Source organism: Pangasianodon hypophthalmus, chromosome 12, assembly GCF_027358585.1.
Source record: "Pangasianodon hypophthalmus isolate fPanHyp1 chromosome 12, fPanHyp1.pri, whole genome shotgun sequence".
Classification (NCBI taxonomy): Eukaryota; Metazoa; Chordata; class Actinopteri; order Siluriformes; family Pangasiidae; genus Pangasianodon; species Pangasianodon hypophthalmus.
The window spans coordinates 4685486-4705166 of record NC_069721.1 but is presented as its reverse complement, the minus strand read 5'-3'; the positions used below and the strand labels follow the sequence as shown (position 1 = coordinate 4705166).

Sequence of the window (19681 nt, the reverse complement as noted above, 5' to 3'; positions counted from 1 at the left end):
AAAAAAAAACTTACACTGTAAGTTCTTAGTATTTTACATATTATTTGTCACGTTTTTTTTGTATCGATTTCGCGTAATTTATTAAAAATATAAAAACTTACCTAGAACGGGATACGGAGTTTGTCCAATCGCTGAAGGTTTCCGTGTGACGTAGGAGGCTGCGGTCGGACTACGCGCATGCGCACAAGGCTGGTGAAGAGCAGCTGAACCTGGCCAAAGCGCGATTACGGATAGAGACTGAGCGCAGGGGAGTCGGAGCAGAGCCAGAATTCGCGGATTTACTGGCCCATGTTGGGCCTTTTGGCGAATTAAGAAGTGAATTCGGAGTGTGATATCGCTGTTAACTGTAAGTTTGCGTGTAGACGGCAGCTGAGAGCTTATAAACGGGCAGGTTTAGCTAAAGCGAGCTTGTTTTTCAGCCAGAAATAACTCGCCTCTGTTCTCGCGCACACAAGTGAAGCGGCGAGTCGGTGAACTACCCCTTCTACCCCTTCTGCCCCTTCTACCCCGCTGTCTTTACCCGGAGATATAAACTGTAGTCGTCTTTTACTCTCTCATTTCGTCAGGAAGCGTTGTTAAGTTACAGAACTTATAATTCCCCTCACTGGAGTAGTTTATGTAGCTAACTAACTACTCGGCTAAGGAAACAAGCTGTGTCGCGCGAAACAACTTGAGAAATTGAAACCAACTTCGACGAAAATAGTCCCCGTCCAAGGTAGGCCAACCAATTTCAGTAACTTTATACCGGAATATTGTTTAGTGACTGTTACCGAGGCGCCCAGAGGCGCTGGTGCTGGTTTTACTGTGTGCTGCTCCAACGGAAACCGCGCGCGAGACTCTGGAGCTCGGAGTTTTACAGCTGAATCTGTGAAACAATAACAAATCATTTTAACGCGACTCATTTCCTCAAAGCAAGCGAGCAAGAGCCAGGCGTGTAACTTTACTTCTCTGAGAAGCTCGTGTTAAAAAGCCTGGCTGGCTGCTAGCAGGGAATCAGCTCTTTAAAGTTGATCTCTGAACGAGTAAACAGCAGGAGAAGCCACTGACCGCTCTGATGCTTTCTAATAGGTGAGAAAGTCCTCCATTAACACTGCTGCTTTCTGACACCGACACCTGACCGACTGCACTACATGCAGCAGACACAAAGGAAGCTCGACACGAAGATCTCTAGCAGTTTTAAGCTGTGAGCAGAGAGCAATGTGGCTGCTGATCAACTGAGCACCATGGGAGGATGTGTGGGGAGAGAGCGGCCGGAGTCCCGAGGCTCGTCTGGCCGAGGAAGGGGCCAGAGGAAGCGTGGAGGTAAGACTTCTGCTCACTTAAAGGTGCGATAGACGATTTTTTTTATTCCTTACTTTTACAAATAACCTGGAAGACTAACAGAACATGATTTTAAAAAACAATGGATTAAGTCATGGCCTTAGAAAAAGTGTATTAAGTCGCTGAGAAAACTCATTTGGAAAATGTGCTTCCGGCCCGGAATACTTGTTTGTGTTTGGCTGCACTTTCTGTCAATCATATTTTATAGACACTATACTCTACGTGCGCCGAAGATCTTAAGGGCGTGGCTTCGTGAAAATGGGCGGGGATCATTCAAATCAAACTGTTGAACCCATCTAAACTTTAGAGACCTAATCTTGGGGGAGGGGGAAGAGACTAATCTTACCTATTGCACCTTTAAGACCTCTGCTAAAGCACAATACAGGAGATCTGCCACCTTTCAGAGCTGTTTATCGTGGTAAATTAGCTAGCTAATATCTGGCGCTACAAAAGAGGAAACGATCTTAATGTCAGTACACAGTTTATGGTTACATTATTTTACATAATTGCGACATGTAACTGAGCAGTTAAAGAATACACACATTAAATATGTTCATAGTGAATTCGATCTGTGATGTGTTTAGTGATTGTGGTGCTAATTTGTTGGTTGGTGCTGTATTTGTGTGATTCCCCTGAGAAGTTAGAGGTCGCGTGCCGCTCTGATGTCACACGGGGGACGTTGTTATTGCTGTTTCAGTTACAATGCTGTTTAACAGGAGGGAAAAAAATCACCGATCTCAAACATAAGTGATAACAGCCAGGTTTCACTGTTCGCTCATAAAGCAAAAGAGTGGGAGTGTCTTGTTTTCCAGCGACGTTCATCATCGTACTAATGAGAAATCTAAGAGGGAAATAGAGGAGACAGTAAACATTGGACTCGAAGTCCCAGAATGCAGTGCGTTTATATGACGCAGTTGCCAAATTACAGGAAAGGCTCAGCTAAGCTAGTTAGTGATGGAGGTGAGAAGTACTTTTATTTAGCATGAAAGTGAGAGTTGGACAGACTAAAGGACTAAAGCGCAGCTGTGTCGCTCTTTTCACGTAGAGATGAATGAAGCTGAATCACGCTGCACTATTATCAGCTGGTAGTCAGACAGCATTGTGGGTAATTCCGTTCAATGTGCAATATTATGACTTGCTGTATGTACTTTATACTGTATACATGCTGTACATAGTTTTATACCACACGATGTACTCACTTTATAGTCTGTTTATTGTCTACTGTTGTATGTTTGTTTTTAAAACACCAGTCAGAAGCAGTGCTCCTAATTTCGCTGTATACAGAGATGTACAATGACAGTAAAGGCTTTCATTCAATGTAGGTAACTGTTAACTAAAGTGAAAATAGACCGACATGGTGATGAAAGAACTTTAAAACTAAAAACAGTTACCTCAGGATTTCGTTGCAGTATAAATCTTGGACGTCACTGGGGAGCTCAAGTTAATCATAAAGATTTAATATGCAGTTTCCTGGGATGGACTTCAGATCCACATCAACCCTGACCAGGATTTAGTGCTTACTGAAGATGATGACTGAATGAATGTGCGATTCGTTCAGGGTGGTGTTTTTTTTTTCTTTTTGTTTTTTTGTTTTGTTTTTTAAATCAAGAGCATAGTTCAGGAGCCTAGCAGTAGCTCTCTGACATGCCAGGGGTTTGAACCCACACCCTTCCAGCCGCATTTAACGTGGAGTCTCATGGAGTTTCTCTGCTCTAGCACGCCTCGTCTCATCAAAAAGCCCTAAATGAAGTTAAAGTGGATCTGTTGAAGCACAGAAACACGTCGATGACATGTGAAGTGTATTTCTACTCCAGCAGCAGCTATGGGAAATGCTGCTCTAACTCACTACCTGTTTATAATGTCAGTGTTTGCATACACACACAGGACTGAGTGTAAAAAGTCAGTTTGTGAAATCCTGCTGTGTTCTGAATGCAAATTTCACGGGTCCAGACTGGAAGAATAACCTAAGTTCAGCCAGCATTAAGAGCAATAGACCTGATAATAAAAACAAGAGTGTGTGGGAGTCAGTAACAGGACTGCAGCGTTCCACTTAAAGTGCAATGCAGATATTATTGATATGGAGTTGAATTCACACACAGAAATACCACCGATGCTGTTTATATAATACTGAACCTGATATTCCCCTTTACCATGAGCCACTGAGTCATTCGCTAGGTCTGAATTAGCGTTACTTTCTGCCTCATTTCTCTAAAGACTCTGTCTTTTGCTGAAGCGTGTCTGCTTGGACAGAGCTGTAGTGTTTTAGTGTCTTTGAAACAATAGTGTCATTAATATTCACTCGTACTGTGTGATCTCTCCTGAAGTGTTGCGATATGTGGAGTCGTAGAGACATGCCACTGTTCATATCCATGGTATGCTCCTGGCATGTAAGATCCCAGAGCTGTGTTTGATATCCAATCTCACTTAGGATCACTCAGCAGCCTGGAAAATGAGACGAGAAGAAAACACTTTAAGCTGTTTATCATTTCAGGCCGCAATTACACTGGAAGAATTTGTGTTGCGTTTACATTGTCATAACCCCCCCCCCCCCCCCCCCCCCCCCTTTTTTTTTTCTGAAGGGAAGGGACTGTTCATTCATTTGCGTCTATGTCAGCAGAATTATTTTGGGTTTCAAATGACACACAGCTCACCTCCAGGTTACTGCGGCTCTACTGTAAAATTGTCTTGTCCATGCTAATGCTTATTTGTAGCTCAGTGATGTTAGTTCTCTTCTCCAGACATGTGTGGCCATGGATATTTATATATTAGCTTTAATAAGGTGAATTTTGTATTATTGGTATGTACCAAGATGGCATCATACTCACATTCAGAGACTGCTTTAGTTAACAAGTCCACATTAAAGTGAGTTAGGATTTCATTGATTTAATAAACACCGTGTAAAGAGGACATCATCTTAATTTTATTACATGTAACATTCCTGTTTGTTTTTTAAATAATACTTGCCTTATTCTTACGCATGTGGGTGTTGCATGATGTATGGGGAAATATATTGCAACAGTTCCTGGTACAGGAAGTTGAATGAATGATTGTGGTACAAATTTATGTAGAGAATTGTGCTTTGTAGAGCTAAAGATGTAGTCTGCAGGAACAAGGGTTTTTTCCCAAAACATTTCCGTCCCGACTGAAATGTGAAAATGATATGTGGCATCCTGGACATGTGCACTGGGTGTCAGCTTTAACGCTGGTGTGCCAGTTTTGTTTGTTTGGACCACATGAACACAAAACACTCGTTCTTGCAAGCCTCAGCGTTCCTTGTATATTAATACCATGCAGTCAAACACTAATTAAAATGCTTAATGCTGAAAAGTTCTGCCATCTTAGAATTGTGGAGATCACATGACAATCATATGTTCGTGTTTTCAGAAAGCTATACTTGAATTTGTTCTTTATTCACCATGTAGTGCACTATTTCGGGTTGCAGCCATTTTGAAGTGTCAGGCATCTCAGTGGACAAAATTATACTCCCTGAATAGTGTACTATGTTATTGTTACTGCACCGTAAAATCAGTGTACAACTGATGTACAGGACTTCTGCAATGCCACATGTATAGGAATTTACTTATCAGGATGTATATAATGTATATAATAATATACTGTGAAGTATATGTGTTGTGGTGTATTTGATACAGAAAATCGCTTTAAGTTGTTTTGTGGTTTTGGTTGCTTGGTCATTTGTAATGTTTGAATTGTTTATCGAATGTTGAGTCATGGTGATACGCTGTAAAAGTCTATAGCAGGTTATTCAAGTAAAACTTGTGAATGTCCAGTTACATCAGAGGCATAAACAACTACCATGACTGAATGGTGACAACAGTTAGCCTACCTGTTAATGCTTAACCATGTCTGATAGGTTTATGGCTATAAATAAGACAATCTGAAGTGATTGTTTTGCACTGGTGTCACGTTATCACGTGTGACTCGCGCCAGAGACAGATGATCTGCATTGAACCTGAGCCTGAAATTAAAAATATATATTATAGTGCGAAATATCGTCACTTCACTAATGAGGCCAGAGAGTGTAAATGATTAAAAAAAAATCGATGAAATTCTGAACACAAACTCTCTCCTTTCTGGACGAGCTTAATTATTTATACCTTTTGTGATTGCTCACTGTTCCTAGAGTTAAACTAAAGAAAAGGGGACAACGTGCCTTCGCTGTTGTAGGCCCTAAACTCTCGAATAGCTTACCAGTTCGTGTTAGATCTGCTCCTACTTTACAGGTTTTTAAATCTCTACTCAAAACGCATTACTTCTCCATCGCTTTCAATGTCACTTGATGTTTCATCTCTGTTTTTGCCTTGATGGCAATCCTGGTTCTATCTCTTATATTTTGTTATATTTTAAACTAGAGTCGTTGATGTATTTTGGTTTTTAGCTGTGATTTTATTGATTTTATTTATTTACTTGATGTTTTATTTACTCCTTATTTTATTTGATGCTGTAAAGCACATTGGTCAGCTGCTGCTGTTATAAATGGTGCTATATAAATAAATTAAACTTGAAACTTGAAACTTTGTGTGTGATTGGTGGTAACAGAGTATCTGCTACAGAAGCTGCACTGGTTCTTGTTTAAAAATCTGGAGTTTCTGATCTCTGGGCAGGTTTCATTCGGTGATCTGCTCAGGTATAGTATTCTGTCTAGTGCTCTGTTCAGTCCCACTCCCGAGCCTCAGTCCACCAGCTGACGAGCCCTGGTCTGTATAGTAAGTAGGGAGCGATTTGTGCGTTTTCCGTCATCCACATTAAAACGTGAAGATGACGTTTTCAGATTTATTACAAAATAAATCGGATTAAGTGGAGCGTGGATTCAAACAGATGCATTTTTGATGGTTGATTTGGCGTGGATGGAAAGGCACACCAGATAAAGGATGTGTTTTTCATATTTACCTGCGTGGATTAGGCCAAAATTTTATGACATGATGGTACATGTAAAGGATTTAAAAACTTGATTGCAGGTTTGGAGTGCTGTTCAACAAAGAATGTAGGTGATCCTTTCAAGGAGCAGTTTGTAATTTTGGGTCTCCTTCAGTTGTTATTGATAGCACTGCCAAAGCAACATGAAAACACATCTGTCTATTTAAATAGTTACTGAATATATACAGCACGTATCTTGGGTACACTAGGATACGTAGCTAGCTAATGAAGATTTAGTGCTGCCTATTAGCAAATGACGGTAAGTCCATAGAATGATCCTATATACCCTCAGCAGTGCACCCAGGCACGACACATGCTCATGGACGTAGTGATACACGAGCCGCTAACAGCCAACCCCCAGTGGGTTATCTTTAGTTACAGCATGGTGTGTGTGTGCTGTTTTGGACACAAGATAAGATAATCGATGTTGAAAGACTTGTCATGTGACTATTACAATGGGATGATATGACCTAGCTTCATAATGCTTACTTCCTTCCCCTCCTTGACTGACGTGAAGTCTGGAGAAGTGCTATGGCGTGTAGTTGAGAAGAAGGATCTGTGTATGGTTTGGTAGCACGGTGGTTAAATGAGCAGGTTAAATGGAAGTACGCTTTACAGGAAGAGTCACCTGAGATCAGTTCAGATATTTGCAAGCATTTAGCCAGCCTGTCGTGCCTTTTTTTTTTTTTTTTTTTTTTTTTGGCGTCTTTTTGATTTCTTGACAATTTATTGATTTCTTCTCAATAAACCAGACTCAATTATGTTGAAGGTTTTTAATCAGTGGACATAATCTTCTAAAGCCGGTTTTAGACTGCGCGATTTCAGCAGACTGTTTGAGATGACCAATAAGATGAATTCTATAATGGACTGTGTGATAACATGCTCTCCATATCAGATTATTATGACCAAGATCCATGATTATAGAAAATTACTGTTCTGCTTCCTTCATCACCACTCTTTGAAATTCAGAAATAAAGCTCTCCGGCTCTGACTTCTGCGCTGGGTTTTTTATGCGCAGTGGAGGACTTGTGTGGGGGAGACATTATGTTTTCGGGTTGTCCGTGTGTTTTCCTGAGTTTCTTGTTAGCGTGATATTTCAAGAACGAGTGGTTGAATGTTTGTAGGATTTTATTTTTTTATTGAATTATGATTGTAACCAGCAGATGTACTGATTAGATTTTGGAATTGATCCAAACAGGGTCAAGGTCACAGCAACGTCAAATGTATTCAGTCTTCCTTCAATAGCTTTCTTGCAGTTTGAAGTATATTTTTATATGGTCAGAAAGTGTGCATTATTTTCATATAACAGCACAGGTAGTTCCGGCTGTAACATGAATGATTTTTACATGAAAGTTCATATTAATGCACTCATTCTAATAATTTATTGTTTCTATAGTAACAGCTCAAATACAGGGACTCCACATAATCTAAGACTAATAATAAATGGATAGTAAAAAAAAAAAGCATTGTGCTTTGCAAAGTAAAATGTATAATTGTTGAAGTGACCTATTTTTTTTTTTGAGATATTTAATTAACATTTATGGAACGAGTCTCTGTTGTAAACACTTTGTAACAGTCCCCGCTCAGGAAAGAGGAGATTACGCTTTCCGGTTTCTCGGTAAATCGACAAGCTGCTCATTTTTGAGAGAAAGAGAGAGCAAGAGAGACTGGGGAGGGAATGATACAGCTATAATTTAAGTGAGAACAGGAACTAACCTATCTTTTAGATGCTCCACAACGTTGAATTTAACTGTAAATCGTTAAAATGCGTGATGTTTTGAAAACGATTCAAATGGGCCAGGAACACCTCTATATATTTACTCTTCTTAAAAACTACCAGGATCTATGAACATACATGCAACTTGTAAATGCCCCCTCCTGCCATCCCACTGTAATCTCTAATATAGTGTTTGTAAAGTTCACGTTCATGACAGGAGCTGAGCTGAGCACATTAATTTTCAGGAAAGGTCATTTTTAGTATTGGACCTGGTCTGTTAAATTTAAACACTGCTCATGATCATGTTACACTTATGAGAGTCTTTTAGGACACTTTAGAGTTCTTTGTCCTCCCTTGTTTAACCAACCCCCTGCACTGATCTGTGTATGGTAATGTGGTCACTTGTCTACCTTTTCTTCCTCTCTCATGATTAATGAGTCATTCCATATTGAGCAACTGGAGGAAGGTTAATACTATATCACTGGGACCTGCATTGAGCTTTGTTTCCTTTTGGAGGTCTTAGTGGTTTTGGCACTTCCATGCTAACAATGTCTTTCACCTCCTGTTGTGCAGTAGTGCGAAACAAGGCAGCGGGGCAAATCCTGATTACGTGGCTGCACCTAAGCCGCCCACACTATAAATAATTTGTTTGGATGAAAGGTGACCTTTTAAAACCGTTTCTTACAGCCGGTTGTTCCTTCTTTGGCCACCAAGCATCATAGCATCTTTTCAGAAACTCTCCATCCATCCATACACACACACACACACACACGCGCGTGCACACAGAGAGGTGTTTTTTTTCTTATATTTTATTCCTTGAAATCGATGCAGTTTCTTTGGTCTTTTTGTTGTTCTGGTTTGATGTGCTGCTGCTTATCAGCTGCCCTGCATATGGAGAAGAGTTTTTGTTAACGAGAACCAGGTGAAATATGGTGGAGGCTAGTGGTGGGCGTTGAACTGATAGATGTTTTCAAATACTTTTTCCACAGGGGTTGAGCAAATATCGTATATTTGCCGCAGCAAAACAGCAACATGGTGTGGGCTTCATGAACAGAAAGCAGTTACAGTCTGTGCACAAAAATAACATGCCAGTCGGAAACTGTGGTTTCAGTGCGTCTGCTCGCACAACATAATTTTACACACACACACACACACACAGACAGACACCAGTGCAGGTTTGTGAAGCGTAAATTGGGCATCGTGTTATATCAGAGTGAAACTGGCTTGTTCATGTGATGACGATGGGGTTGGAGGGTGGAACTGTTGGAACATGGCATAGTATTATAGGTAAAATTTATTTATTTTATTTTTCTCCCTGCCTGCTTATTCATAGTGATGCACTCACAAACTGAAAAGTTTGGTGGTGAAACATTATTTACAGATTGCTTCAAACTGACATTCAAGAACCGTATGACCAGCGATATGAAGTTTTGATTCTCTCTATGTTTGTAAGACTCTTCTGTAATATTTAAGTCCAGTCATCTTTTATAGATTTAATTCCCATAAGGCTCTGTTCCATGGAGCTGTCACTGTCCAAACTCTTGGGAATAGCTTATCAGCCATTCCCAGTAGATAGCCATTTTTCCCCCCAAAAAAATACCATGTTTTACGTTCTAAAGTTTGTTCTTTCGGCTGCTCCCGTTAGGGGTCGCCACAGCGGATCACCTTCCATTGTCCACGTATTGATTTGACAGGTTTCACGCCGGATGCCCTTCCTGACGCAACCCTCCCTGTTTATCTGGGCTTGGGACCGGCGCTGAGAGCGCACTAGCACCCCTAATGGCTGAGGTTGGCGCCCAGCGTGGGGCTCGAACCCACAATCCTGAGATCGAGAGCCCCATGTTCTACCAGCTGAGTACAAGTTTATGCTTTTAAACTGCTCAAGAAACAATTACAGAGAAGGGAGATCAGACCAGTGTGGGTTTATATGTCTAGGACATTAATTGAAAATGTTGTTCATGTGAACTCATGAGTGTCAGAACCATAAATCAGCCTAACTCCAGGATAAAGGTTCTCATTTATTCCCCTTCCCAGCATACACATTCCACTTTCTCTTTGAGGTGTTTTATTTAACAGTTGAGGCAGAACTATGATCTTTCTTTTACTTTAGGAAAGTGTCTTTCTGACGTGCCTGACTGCCCTCAGCTTCCCCTAGTTTATAAAAGCAAAGCTCGTTCTGTGGGTAAGCAGATCATATGTCTCATAAGCAAGACTGTTTTTGTCTAGGCGACTGATTTTCAGTGATTATATTATCTTACTCACTATTGTGATGGAGTTAACGTGTGTTATGGTGCCATTGTTCACTCAAAATAGGGGTTCTCTTGTGGCTGGCTGTGAATGTCGGCCTTATTGTGTGTATGCATTATTGTGAGCGTAACGGCTTTTGCAGGCAGTGTTTACCCTAAATGTGCAGTTAAAGTGGGAGGTCCATAACTTGCTCAGATAAACAACTGGAACTCATGCCATTCACTAATGCGTTATTATCTTTATGTGCTGTGGACTGATCAGATGGAGATCTAGTGCTTCTTCAGTTTTCATTCAACCCTTTGTTATATTGCATATACAAAAATATTTAAATGAGATATTGACACCTTGGATCCTTTGTGCATGACAAAACATTTCATAGTCTAGGAGGTTCAGTATTCTTGGTTCTTTAATAGAGACTTGAGTCTTTGATTTTTTACCTCACAGTTTGTCTCTCAAGTTGTAACTTGATCTCCTAAAGCTTTCCGAGCCTACTCTCTTCACCCTGTTTGTCAATTCAGCTCACAGTGTAAGCTTAATATTACTGTACCCTGCACTGCAACTGGAAAAAACACTATCTTTAAAATAGTCATAGGGATTATGTTTATACTGAATGTCTAAGTGCATTTTTCTGTATTCAGTCTGTTGAATTCTTGGAAAACGTTTCTAACCTTATAGGGAGAGTAATAATGTCATTTCCCACATCTCAGCACATTCAGCATGCAAAGTGGGGGAAAGAACATGGATGCCTCCATGAAAGCGCGTGTTTTGTTTGCTTTGTCAGACACATGAAGCTCCTAAAAAGCTACTTTACCCGCACTTTTACAGTAACAGGCCTGAGTGGCTATTGGTACCGTTCAACTATAGTGAACTTTAAGCATTCATGCAACATTTTGGACTGAAATTGCGGTACAGCAGCAGCAGCAGTATATAGTAGCCTAGTGACAAGCTAGCCAGCATACAATAGCAAGTAGTGTTAGCAAGAAGCTAGTCGGCTAACGTTAGTAATAACTGTAATGTTGTGTATAGTAATATGGGAATCTGCATGCAGGGCCAGGCAGTACAATAATGTATTTGCATGTAATCATATAATCTTAATTCTAATGTAAGTTAAGATAAGTTATTTACAACTGTGATCACTTGGATGCACATTTAATATGTGTATGTGTGTGTATGTGTGTGTGTGTATATATATATATATATATATATATATATATATATATATATATATATATATATATATATATATATATATATATATATATATATATATACACATATATATACACACACACACATACATACTCACAGTCATTGTTGTGTTAGGGGTGTTGGATCGGAATTGACTGGAAATTTGACACTCACCATCCACTTTTTAGGAACATGTGCATATTCTTGCACTTATAAAATCACAAAATCATGTGGCAGCAGCACAATACATAATCATGCACATACAGGACAAGAGCTGCAGTTAATCTTCATATCAAACAAACACAAATGTGATCTCAGTGACTTTGACTGTGGTATTTTTGTTGGTGCCAGATAGACTAGATTGAGATTTTCAGGAACTGCTGATCTCCTGGGATTTTCACAATCTCTAGAGTTTACACAGAATGGTGCAAAAAAACAAACAAACAAAAAAAAAACATCCATTGAGTGGCCGTTCTGTGGGCAGAAACATTGAGAGAGGTCAGAGGAGAAACGCCAGCCTGGTTTGAGCTGATAGGAATGTATGGTAACTCAGATAACCACTCTTTGCAAACGTGGTGAGCAGAAAAGCATCTCGTAATGTACAACACATCGAACCTTGAGGCAGATGGGCTACAACAGCAGAGGACCACAAAGGGTTCCTCTCCCTGTCAGCCAAGAACAGGAGCACATTTGCCTCAAGGTTCAAAGTCCAGGCACGAAAGAAGTCAGTCTATACAGGAGCCAGCAGCCAATCAGGAGAGAGAGTAGAAGCGTGAGCGAGTCCAAACTAGTCAGGAAGGAAGATGAATTCAGGTGTGATGGAGTTTTAGGTGTTTTTACTAAACAGGGTCTTTAACTTGGAAAGTTAAAGTGGAAAGTTAGTAAATAATCATCTTAGTTATTCTTATTGTGGAATTTATATCATTACTCAGTTGAGTGATGAAGGTAACCACAGGCAGCTATCACATAACTAGTTATATTTATCTAGTTATCTACTAGCTGCCTATGGTTATCTTCATCACTCAGCTGAGTAATGATAGCAAGCCTTTCCCTTCAACCATAGCTTATATTTTAGCTATCTAGCTATCTAATACTAAGTAGACAGTCACAGTATAAATGTAGTGTGTGTGTGTCTGTGTGTGTGTCTGTGTGTGTGTCTGTGTGTGTGTCTGTGTGTGTGTCTGTGTGTGTGTCTGTGGTGCTTAAGCACTTCTGTACAAGGTACTCAAATGTGTGTGTATGTATATACATACATACACATACACACACACACAACAAACTATAGAATTAGTTTATTTAACAGTTTGCATTTTGATATTATTTACTTCTGTGTGGTGGCGTTCATCAGATATATCATTCTAATACATGTGTTGTCCCACACAGCCCGTAACGAACCTCTGAAGAAGGATAAGCCCAGGTGGAAGAGCGACTACCCCATGACAGAAGGCCAGCTGCGCAGTAAGAGGGATGAGTTCTGGGACACCGCACCGGCTTTTGAGGGCCGCAAGGAAATTTGGGATGCCTTAAAAGCGGCTGCTGTGGCCCTGGAATGCAATGACCATGAGCTAGCTCAGGCTATACTGGATGGAGCCAGTGTCACACTACCACACGGTGAGAGAATCCAGCCAGTTACAGCGACTATCTGCTTTTTCCATTGCCTTTATGCGGTTTGTGAAAGTTTGTACCATGAAAGTTGATTCATAAGTGAATTTATAATTATGCATAATTCAGTTAGCTAAACTGAAGAACTGAATTATGCTGCATTCGTGGTACCTTGTAAGTGGTAATTTGCAGGTTGTAATGAAGTGTTTTCCTACTTTGGCACTTTCGACACTTTCATGCTAGCTGGCTAACATTATAGTGATAATTTGATGATTACCTTTTCAAAACAGTGATTAGTATGGTCAGTGATATAGATTTAACCAAATACTGTGTGTGTGTATTAGATTTAACCAAATACTGTCTCTGTGTATTAACTGATTAAAGCCAATACTGCTATAAACTAATTTAAAAGTATAGAAGGGGCACTTTACACTGTTCACCGTGTGAGCAGCCATGTTGATTTGACGTCCCTCTGTAAATGGTGAAGAAACTGGTCGTTTCGAAGACTACTCCAAGTTGACGAGGTTGAAATTTCAAGTTGAGGAGGCGTTTTCTGTAGCTTTACCAGTTGGCAGCAGGGAATTACAAGTTGCAACCTCACCCCGAATGCAGCGTTACAATCTTCCAGCACATGTCTGACGAAAGAGCACTTATAAGCAACTGAATTGTACTACAAGGCTAAAATATTATCCTTTTCAGTTAAGTTGTTTGAGTTCAGCCTGTACCATATCCATGATCTGTGAGAATGGGAGCATTTTTTGTGCAATATAGATTTCAGTTTCCATCTTTTGCCCCTAGGATCCCTGACGGAGTGCTACGATGAGCTTGGCAATCGCTACCAGCTACCTGTCTACTGCTTGGCACCACCTGTCAATCTAATCACTGAGAGGAGCGAAGAGGAATCTGTGCCAGAAAACGCAGACGCTCAAACGGCCCCCAAAAAGGAGTTCCAGCTCAAGGTGCGCCTCTCGACAGGCAAGGACGTACGTCTCAGTGCCAGCATGGCTGATCCTGTGGGCCTGCTGAAGAAGCAGCTGCAGGCCCAGGAGGGCATCGAAGTGGCACGTCAGCGCTGGTTCTTCTCTGGCAAATTGCTCACAGACAAGACACGCCTTCAGGACACCAAGATCCAGAAAGACTTCGTCGTCCAGGTCATTGTGAACCAGGCCGATTATTAAAGCCAGAGAGGACCGAATAGCGCAGAGAACACGGGAAGCGTGGATGGCTGTCTTCGTGCTTTCTTTTTCAGGAAAAGAAAATCACTGAAACACAACAATAAGAAGAAAGAGACAGCCAGCATGTGATGCTTCCTGTGCACTCCACAACATAAAAGCATATTTTCTCTGCCTATTTTGTCTTTTTGTTTTTACTCACAAAAATGGTAGTTAAGAAGAAAGACGAAAAAGAAAGAAGAAAGATGGCCATCATGTGCTGCTTTAATCTTCTACTACAAAATGTCATTGTATAGAGTCTGACCATCACTGTACCTTGCTGGAGCCATACGCTGGTTCTGTTTCATTTGGACAGACTTTCTGACAGTGAAACCCAGTGAAAGTAAAAGTGAATTTTTCTTTGTGTGTGACCTCCACTTGAGAGCCTCTTTGAAACTCACCTGGTGAAACGTTCTTGTTGAAAGAAAGTGAAAAGTGGGTATTGATTTGACAGAGTAATGTCTATGCTTGCTTGAGCAAAGTGCCAATATAAGTGGGGCTTTAAAAAATAAAGCACATAATCTCTTGACTGTGATTCTGGAAAGGCCTAATATTCAGAGGATTGTGTTGAACCATACCTCAGTGCTTCTGCTCCAGATGATATCTCAAGGCTTTTGTTTCTTCTTTCGGTATACTTGTTTTTTTTTTTTTTTTTTAAGAATACAGAAACTTGAGCTTCATTTGCACACGTGCTTATACGTATAAGCGTCTATGTGTATTGTGCGCCTTTTAAAGGAGAAAAAAATATTCTTATAATGCTGATTGTTCTTGAGGTGTGCCTGTGTGTGTTGGCTTTAAGGCCAACATCTTCAATATAAAATTTGTTTTTTTTTTTGTTTTGTTTTTTTTAAAATAGTGGCTGGCCCCACAAATGTGATTTCAAACTTGTATCCCATTCGAAATTCGGAGCGAAGGCACAATTGTACTATGCAATTTCTGTTTGTAAAAGCTACAAAGATAACTATTTCAGTTCACTAGGTTGCCCATCTCTGTAGTCTGTGTGTATGTCTCTACTTGCCACATAGATCTATTTTATTGTATGCTTTGTGAAAAAAAGAACAGTAAAGGCTTTACTAACATACTAAAATTTATTACTTTTTAAAAATGTGCACTGTTGAGCTGCACATACATTGATGTGACATATCTGTTTACTGGTACAGCCAGGAGGATAAAATAAAATGAGTGCATTTGGGAAGCTCTGGTTTGGCCTTATCTCTAATAGATGTTGTCATTAGATACTAATGTAAATGAGCAGAAATGAGAGAGGTGCTGGTGGTTAGGAGAAACAAAGCACCAGTATTTGGCCAAAAGTGAAACACCTAGGTGTGGAAGCATCCTGCAGATGAATCTGAGGGCAAAATGAAACAAAATGAAACTTTTTTACTTATCAGACTAGTTACCCCAGTAGGCCGTTGGTCTAGGGTAAGTTTTAAACTTTAGAAAAAAACAGTACAATAAGCCATAATTTTGTAAATGATGTAAATGACGCATATGCTTGTTTTTTGGCTGATTTTGGAGCATCTTATTTAGTGTTAAAACCCTGTTAAGCTCTTTGCAAGACTCAATGTTAGGAGCTCACTGCCTCCATATGATCCTCCACATGGAAAGACCTTATCCATTACACTTTGTACTTGTCTTCATCTCTAAAACTGTGCTCTTTTAGATGATTTTTATTAGGATTACACTAGATAATTAGTTGGATAGGACTAATATGTCAGGATAAAGCCAGGACTCTCTTATTGTTAGGGTGTTTTTTTTTTTTTTTTTTAAAACTTTACTTCCCCCCACACATAACCTCAGAATGTGCAATACAACTCTACTGTACTATGACAGTACAGTTACTGCCTAATGAGTAAGGCACTGCCCTATCCTACTGAATCACCACCTCATCCTTGACCTGCCATCATTAGTCCTTATTCATGCTCAGTGTTTTTTTTAAGCTTTAAGGAGCAGAGAATCTGGCTGCCTGAGACCGCTGTGTTGACTGTGACCTCTGGCTTGCTGTTAAAACAGGTCTGATGGGTTCCTCACAGCAAACAGAATCCAAAACCCTCATGTTATGACAACAGACCTAAAAGCTTCTGTTTTTTTCTTTTTTTCTTTTTTAAACTAGTCAGCGTTGTACATTGTTGAGCAGTGTGTGTCGTCTTTTAGTCTTTACTAAGGTTCAGAGTACCTGATCATGAAAAAGATGGTTGGATATTGTTTAACATTAATGTTTCATAATCATATGTGGTACCACGTTGGTGTTCATGTTAAAAATGAAGTGTAAATGCAGTAGAAAGATGTGAGCTAATCAGAGAATGTCTGTCTATAACAGTCCATGAAGGATGTATGTTGGACACCTGTATTTTTATTATATTTTTAGCCTTAATGAATTCTGTTCATTATGCTAGAGGTTTCTCACACACATACTTTGTTTTTAAGAATGTTGTAGTAGAAAAGGACATGTTCCATCTTGCATAGATACTGCTCGTGGTTGACGTATGATTGTATGGCCTGTGGGAGGATCTGTTCTCCTGCTCTCAGACTGTTCTGAAATCTCCTAACATGTACGAGGTTGAACAAGCTCCACATTGTGACTGAAAAACTGAAGGAGCTGCTTCATAAAGCCGTGGATACTCCTCTCCATTTTCTTCTGACTGCTTCTGAAGAGCTAGTTTGAAGGCCTCCTTCCCCTTACAAGCACCCAAAACTACCCATAAGCCATCATTCATTTCTGAAGCCTGCTGTTGTTTTGGGAAGGAGAAGGGGAGAAACTGTTAATTTTAAAGACTTTTATAAATCTCAGACAAATATCTGTATATTGAGAATTTAAACGTGTATGTGCTATAGAATGTTTACACGTAAGCATCCCTTTGTGATCATTCATAAGCCTTTTCTTCCTCACAGATATTTTAAGTATCAATAAATTCACTGAAAAATATATATTTTGTCATTTTTTTAATTGGTAGAAGAGCTATTGCTGTCTTTCCTTGGGCATGCTTTGGGTCTGCAAGAAAGCAGTCTTATATACCAGTTCAACTTTGACCTTGAGACAAAACCTTGAGTTACCTCTTCTCATGTTACATTTCACTGCCATCTAGAGTTATCTGAGAAACCATGCAGCTGAGAGCAATTGTGGTTTTCAGGGAGGCTAATGCAGATCAAAAAATGTTCAGATTTAACAGAAGTTCTGTTTTATTTGTAGTGCTTTTAACAGTAGACATTGTCACAAAGCAGCTTTACAGAAGTGTGGCTGTAGATGTCGATTTAGATCTCTGAGCACACCAGAAGTAACAGTGACAGAAAACTCCCTGAGATGACACAAGGAAGAAATCTTGAGAGGATCCAGATTCGAAAGGGAACTCATTCCCTTTCTGAGTGACATCAGATAGTGGGATTATAAATCATTACTCTTCTAAAACTGTATACTATAAAGTCAAACAGTACTAAGTGTGTTGAAATTATGTTCAGTGTGAGCATCATAGTCTTTATGATTACAACAGCAGTTTACAGTATCCAAGTGAGATTATCCACTGAAGTAGGGGTGAGACCTAAAACTGTTTCTGGGGAAGTGCAAGTCTATTTAGAGTATCCATGTGGGACCAGTTACAGCAGCGGAGTGAATCATAAGTGCAAAAGAGAGGAAGCTGGAAATGCTTGAGCTTACGCCGCACAATCTGATGAATGCATGTATGATTACACTAACAAATTATGTTTATATGATAACGAGCAGAAACACCCTACAGAATTACAGTCTACATTTCAGCCTGCTGCTGATGCAGTGCGAGAATTGTGTTGTGTTGAACCAGGAGACATTTTTCTCTGACATTCTTGATGCCAGTACTCAGAAAGTTTTAAACTAATTTGGGTGATTCTATTTAGCCCTAGTAACTGCTAAGAAATTAAACTTAACTAGCATCCATGCTGATGGCAGGAGGACATTAAGGAAATTCTATTTTACTTCAAATTATTATTTTTTTTAGTAATAATTTAATATGTAGAATTTGGAAAATACAAACAAGCTTGTATTTTCAAAGCAACCTCGTCAGTCATTGTCACAGTACCAAAATTTAACTCAAAACGAAAATCCCATGATCTTCAGGAATGATGTAACTTCCTGTTAAACATGTGTCCCAAATATTTCATAGGAGTGAATGTTTTCAGTTAACAGGGTTGAGTGAATAATGTGGGACACAACTAATAAGCCCATTGTTCATAACCCATAATGGATGACTCCAAGAACGAGATGTTAAATGAATTCACACATTAATGCAAAATAAGATTTGAAGTATTTTAATGATTACAGTTGGGATCATAAGTTTATATACGCCTTGCAGAATTTGCAAAATGTTAATAATGTAAAAAAAAAAAAAAAGGGCTTATAAAAATTGCATTTTGTTTTTTATTTAGTACTGTCCTGAATAAGCTATTTTACATAACAGATGTTTACATATAGTCCACAAGACACAATAATAACTGAATTTACACAAATGAACCAGTTCAAAACTTTACATACGCTTTATTCTTAATACTGTTTTTATGTTTTGTGATAGTTGGTCATGAGACCTTTGTTAGTTCTGAGAAGTTAAACTGCCCACTGTTCTTCAGAAAATCCTCCAGATCCGGCACATTCCTTGCTTTTCCAGCATCTTCTGCATGTGTGACTCCTGAGGGACTCGTACACAACTATTACAAAAGGTGCAAACATTCATTGATGCTCACAAAGGCAACACAATAAATTAAGAGCCAGGGGTATGTAAACTTTTGAACAGCAAGGTGTGTGTAAACCTACGACCCCAGCTGTATATTTCAAGGTAAAGTGTAGTTAGAGTGGGCTGGGACAGGCAAAAATGCTCTTTAAGCGCTGTAAATATTTTCTTGATGTTTTAATTACTTATCTGAAACATGTACATATGTTATTGTGAAACACACTTTATGTACATTTAAAATATCTTTTACCTTTACATTTTGGAAATGTTATATCAGTGGGACACAAATGGCACCTCATGAAATGACCCATTTAAATACAGGTATAAGATTGAAGCGTGGTGTTAATGCTCTTGAAATGATCCTGTGTACTTCTGCATACAGCAGACGAGAGGCAAATATACACTTAAACCTGTTCACACCTCAGACCAAACAGATTAAAGTTCAAAAGGATGAAAGCACACTGATTTGAGACCGAAAGTGTTCTCATGGTTTAAAATGGACACCTGACCATCACACACGTGTGTTTTTAAACGTTCCATTCCAGAGTTATTCCTCCCTTTGCCCTTATAATAACCTCCACTCTTCTGGGAAGGCTTTCCACTAGATGTTGGAGCGCGGCTGTGGGGATTTGTGTTCATTCAGCCACAAGAACATTAGTGTGGTCAGGCGCTGATGTTGGTGAGAAGGACTGAGATGCAGTCTGCTTTCCAGTTCATCCCAAATGTGTTCAGTGGGGTTGAGGTCAAGGATCTGTGCAGGACGCTCG

At 39.6% G+C, this 19681-nt stretch overlaps 1 protein-coding gene across 3 annotated transcripts; it reads left to right on the top strand.

Moving 5' to 3' along the window:
• Positions 1–175: 175 nt before the first annotated feature.
• Positions 176–17146, top strand: ubtd1b (ubiquitin domain containing 1b). Of its 3 annotated transcripts, none has more exons than XM_026915203.3 (4): positions 176–346; positions 1069–1302; positions 12791–13018; positions 13808–17146. In XM_026915203.3, the coding sequence occupies exons 2-4, from the start codon at positions 1224–1226 to the stop codon at positions 14185–14187; spliced, it is 687 nt and encodes a 228-aa protein (XP_026771004.1). In that variant the 5' UTR covers positions 176–346; positions 1069–1223; the 3' UTR covers positions 14188–17146. The 3 variants fall into 3 exon arrangements, with proteins under 3 accessions (XP_026771004.1, XP_026771003.1, XP_034165075.1); XM_026915202.3 differs by having other exon boundaries at positions 176–715; XM_034309184.2 differs by having other exon boundaries at positions 176–1302.
• The last annotated feature ends 2535 nt before the right edge of the window (positions 17147–19681 follow it).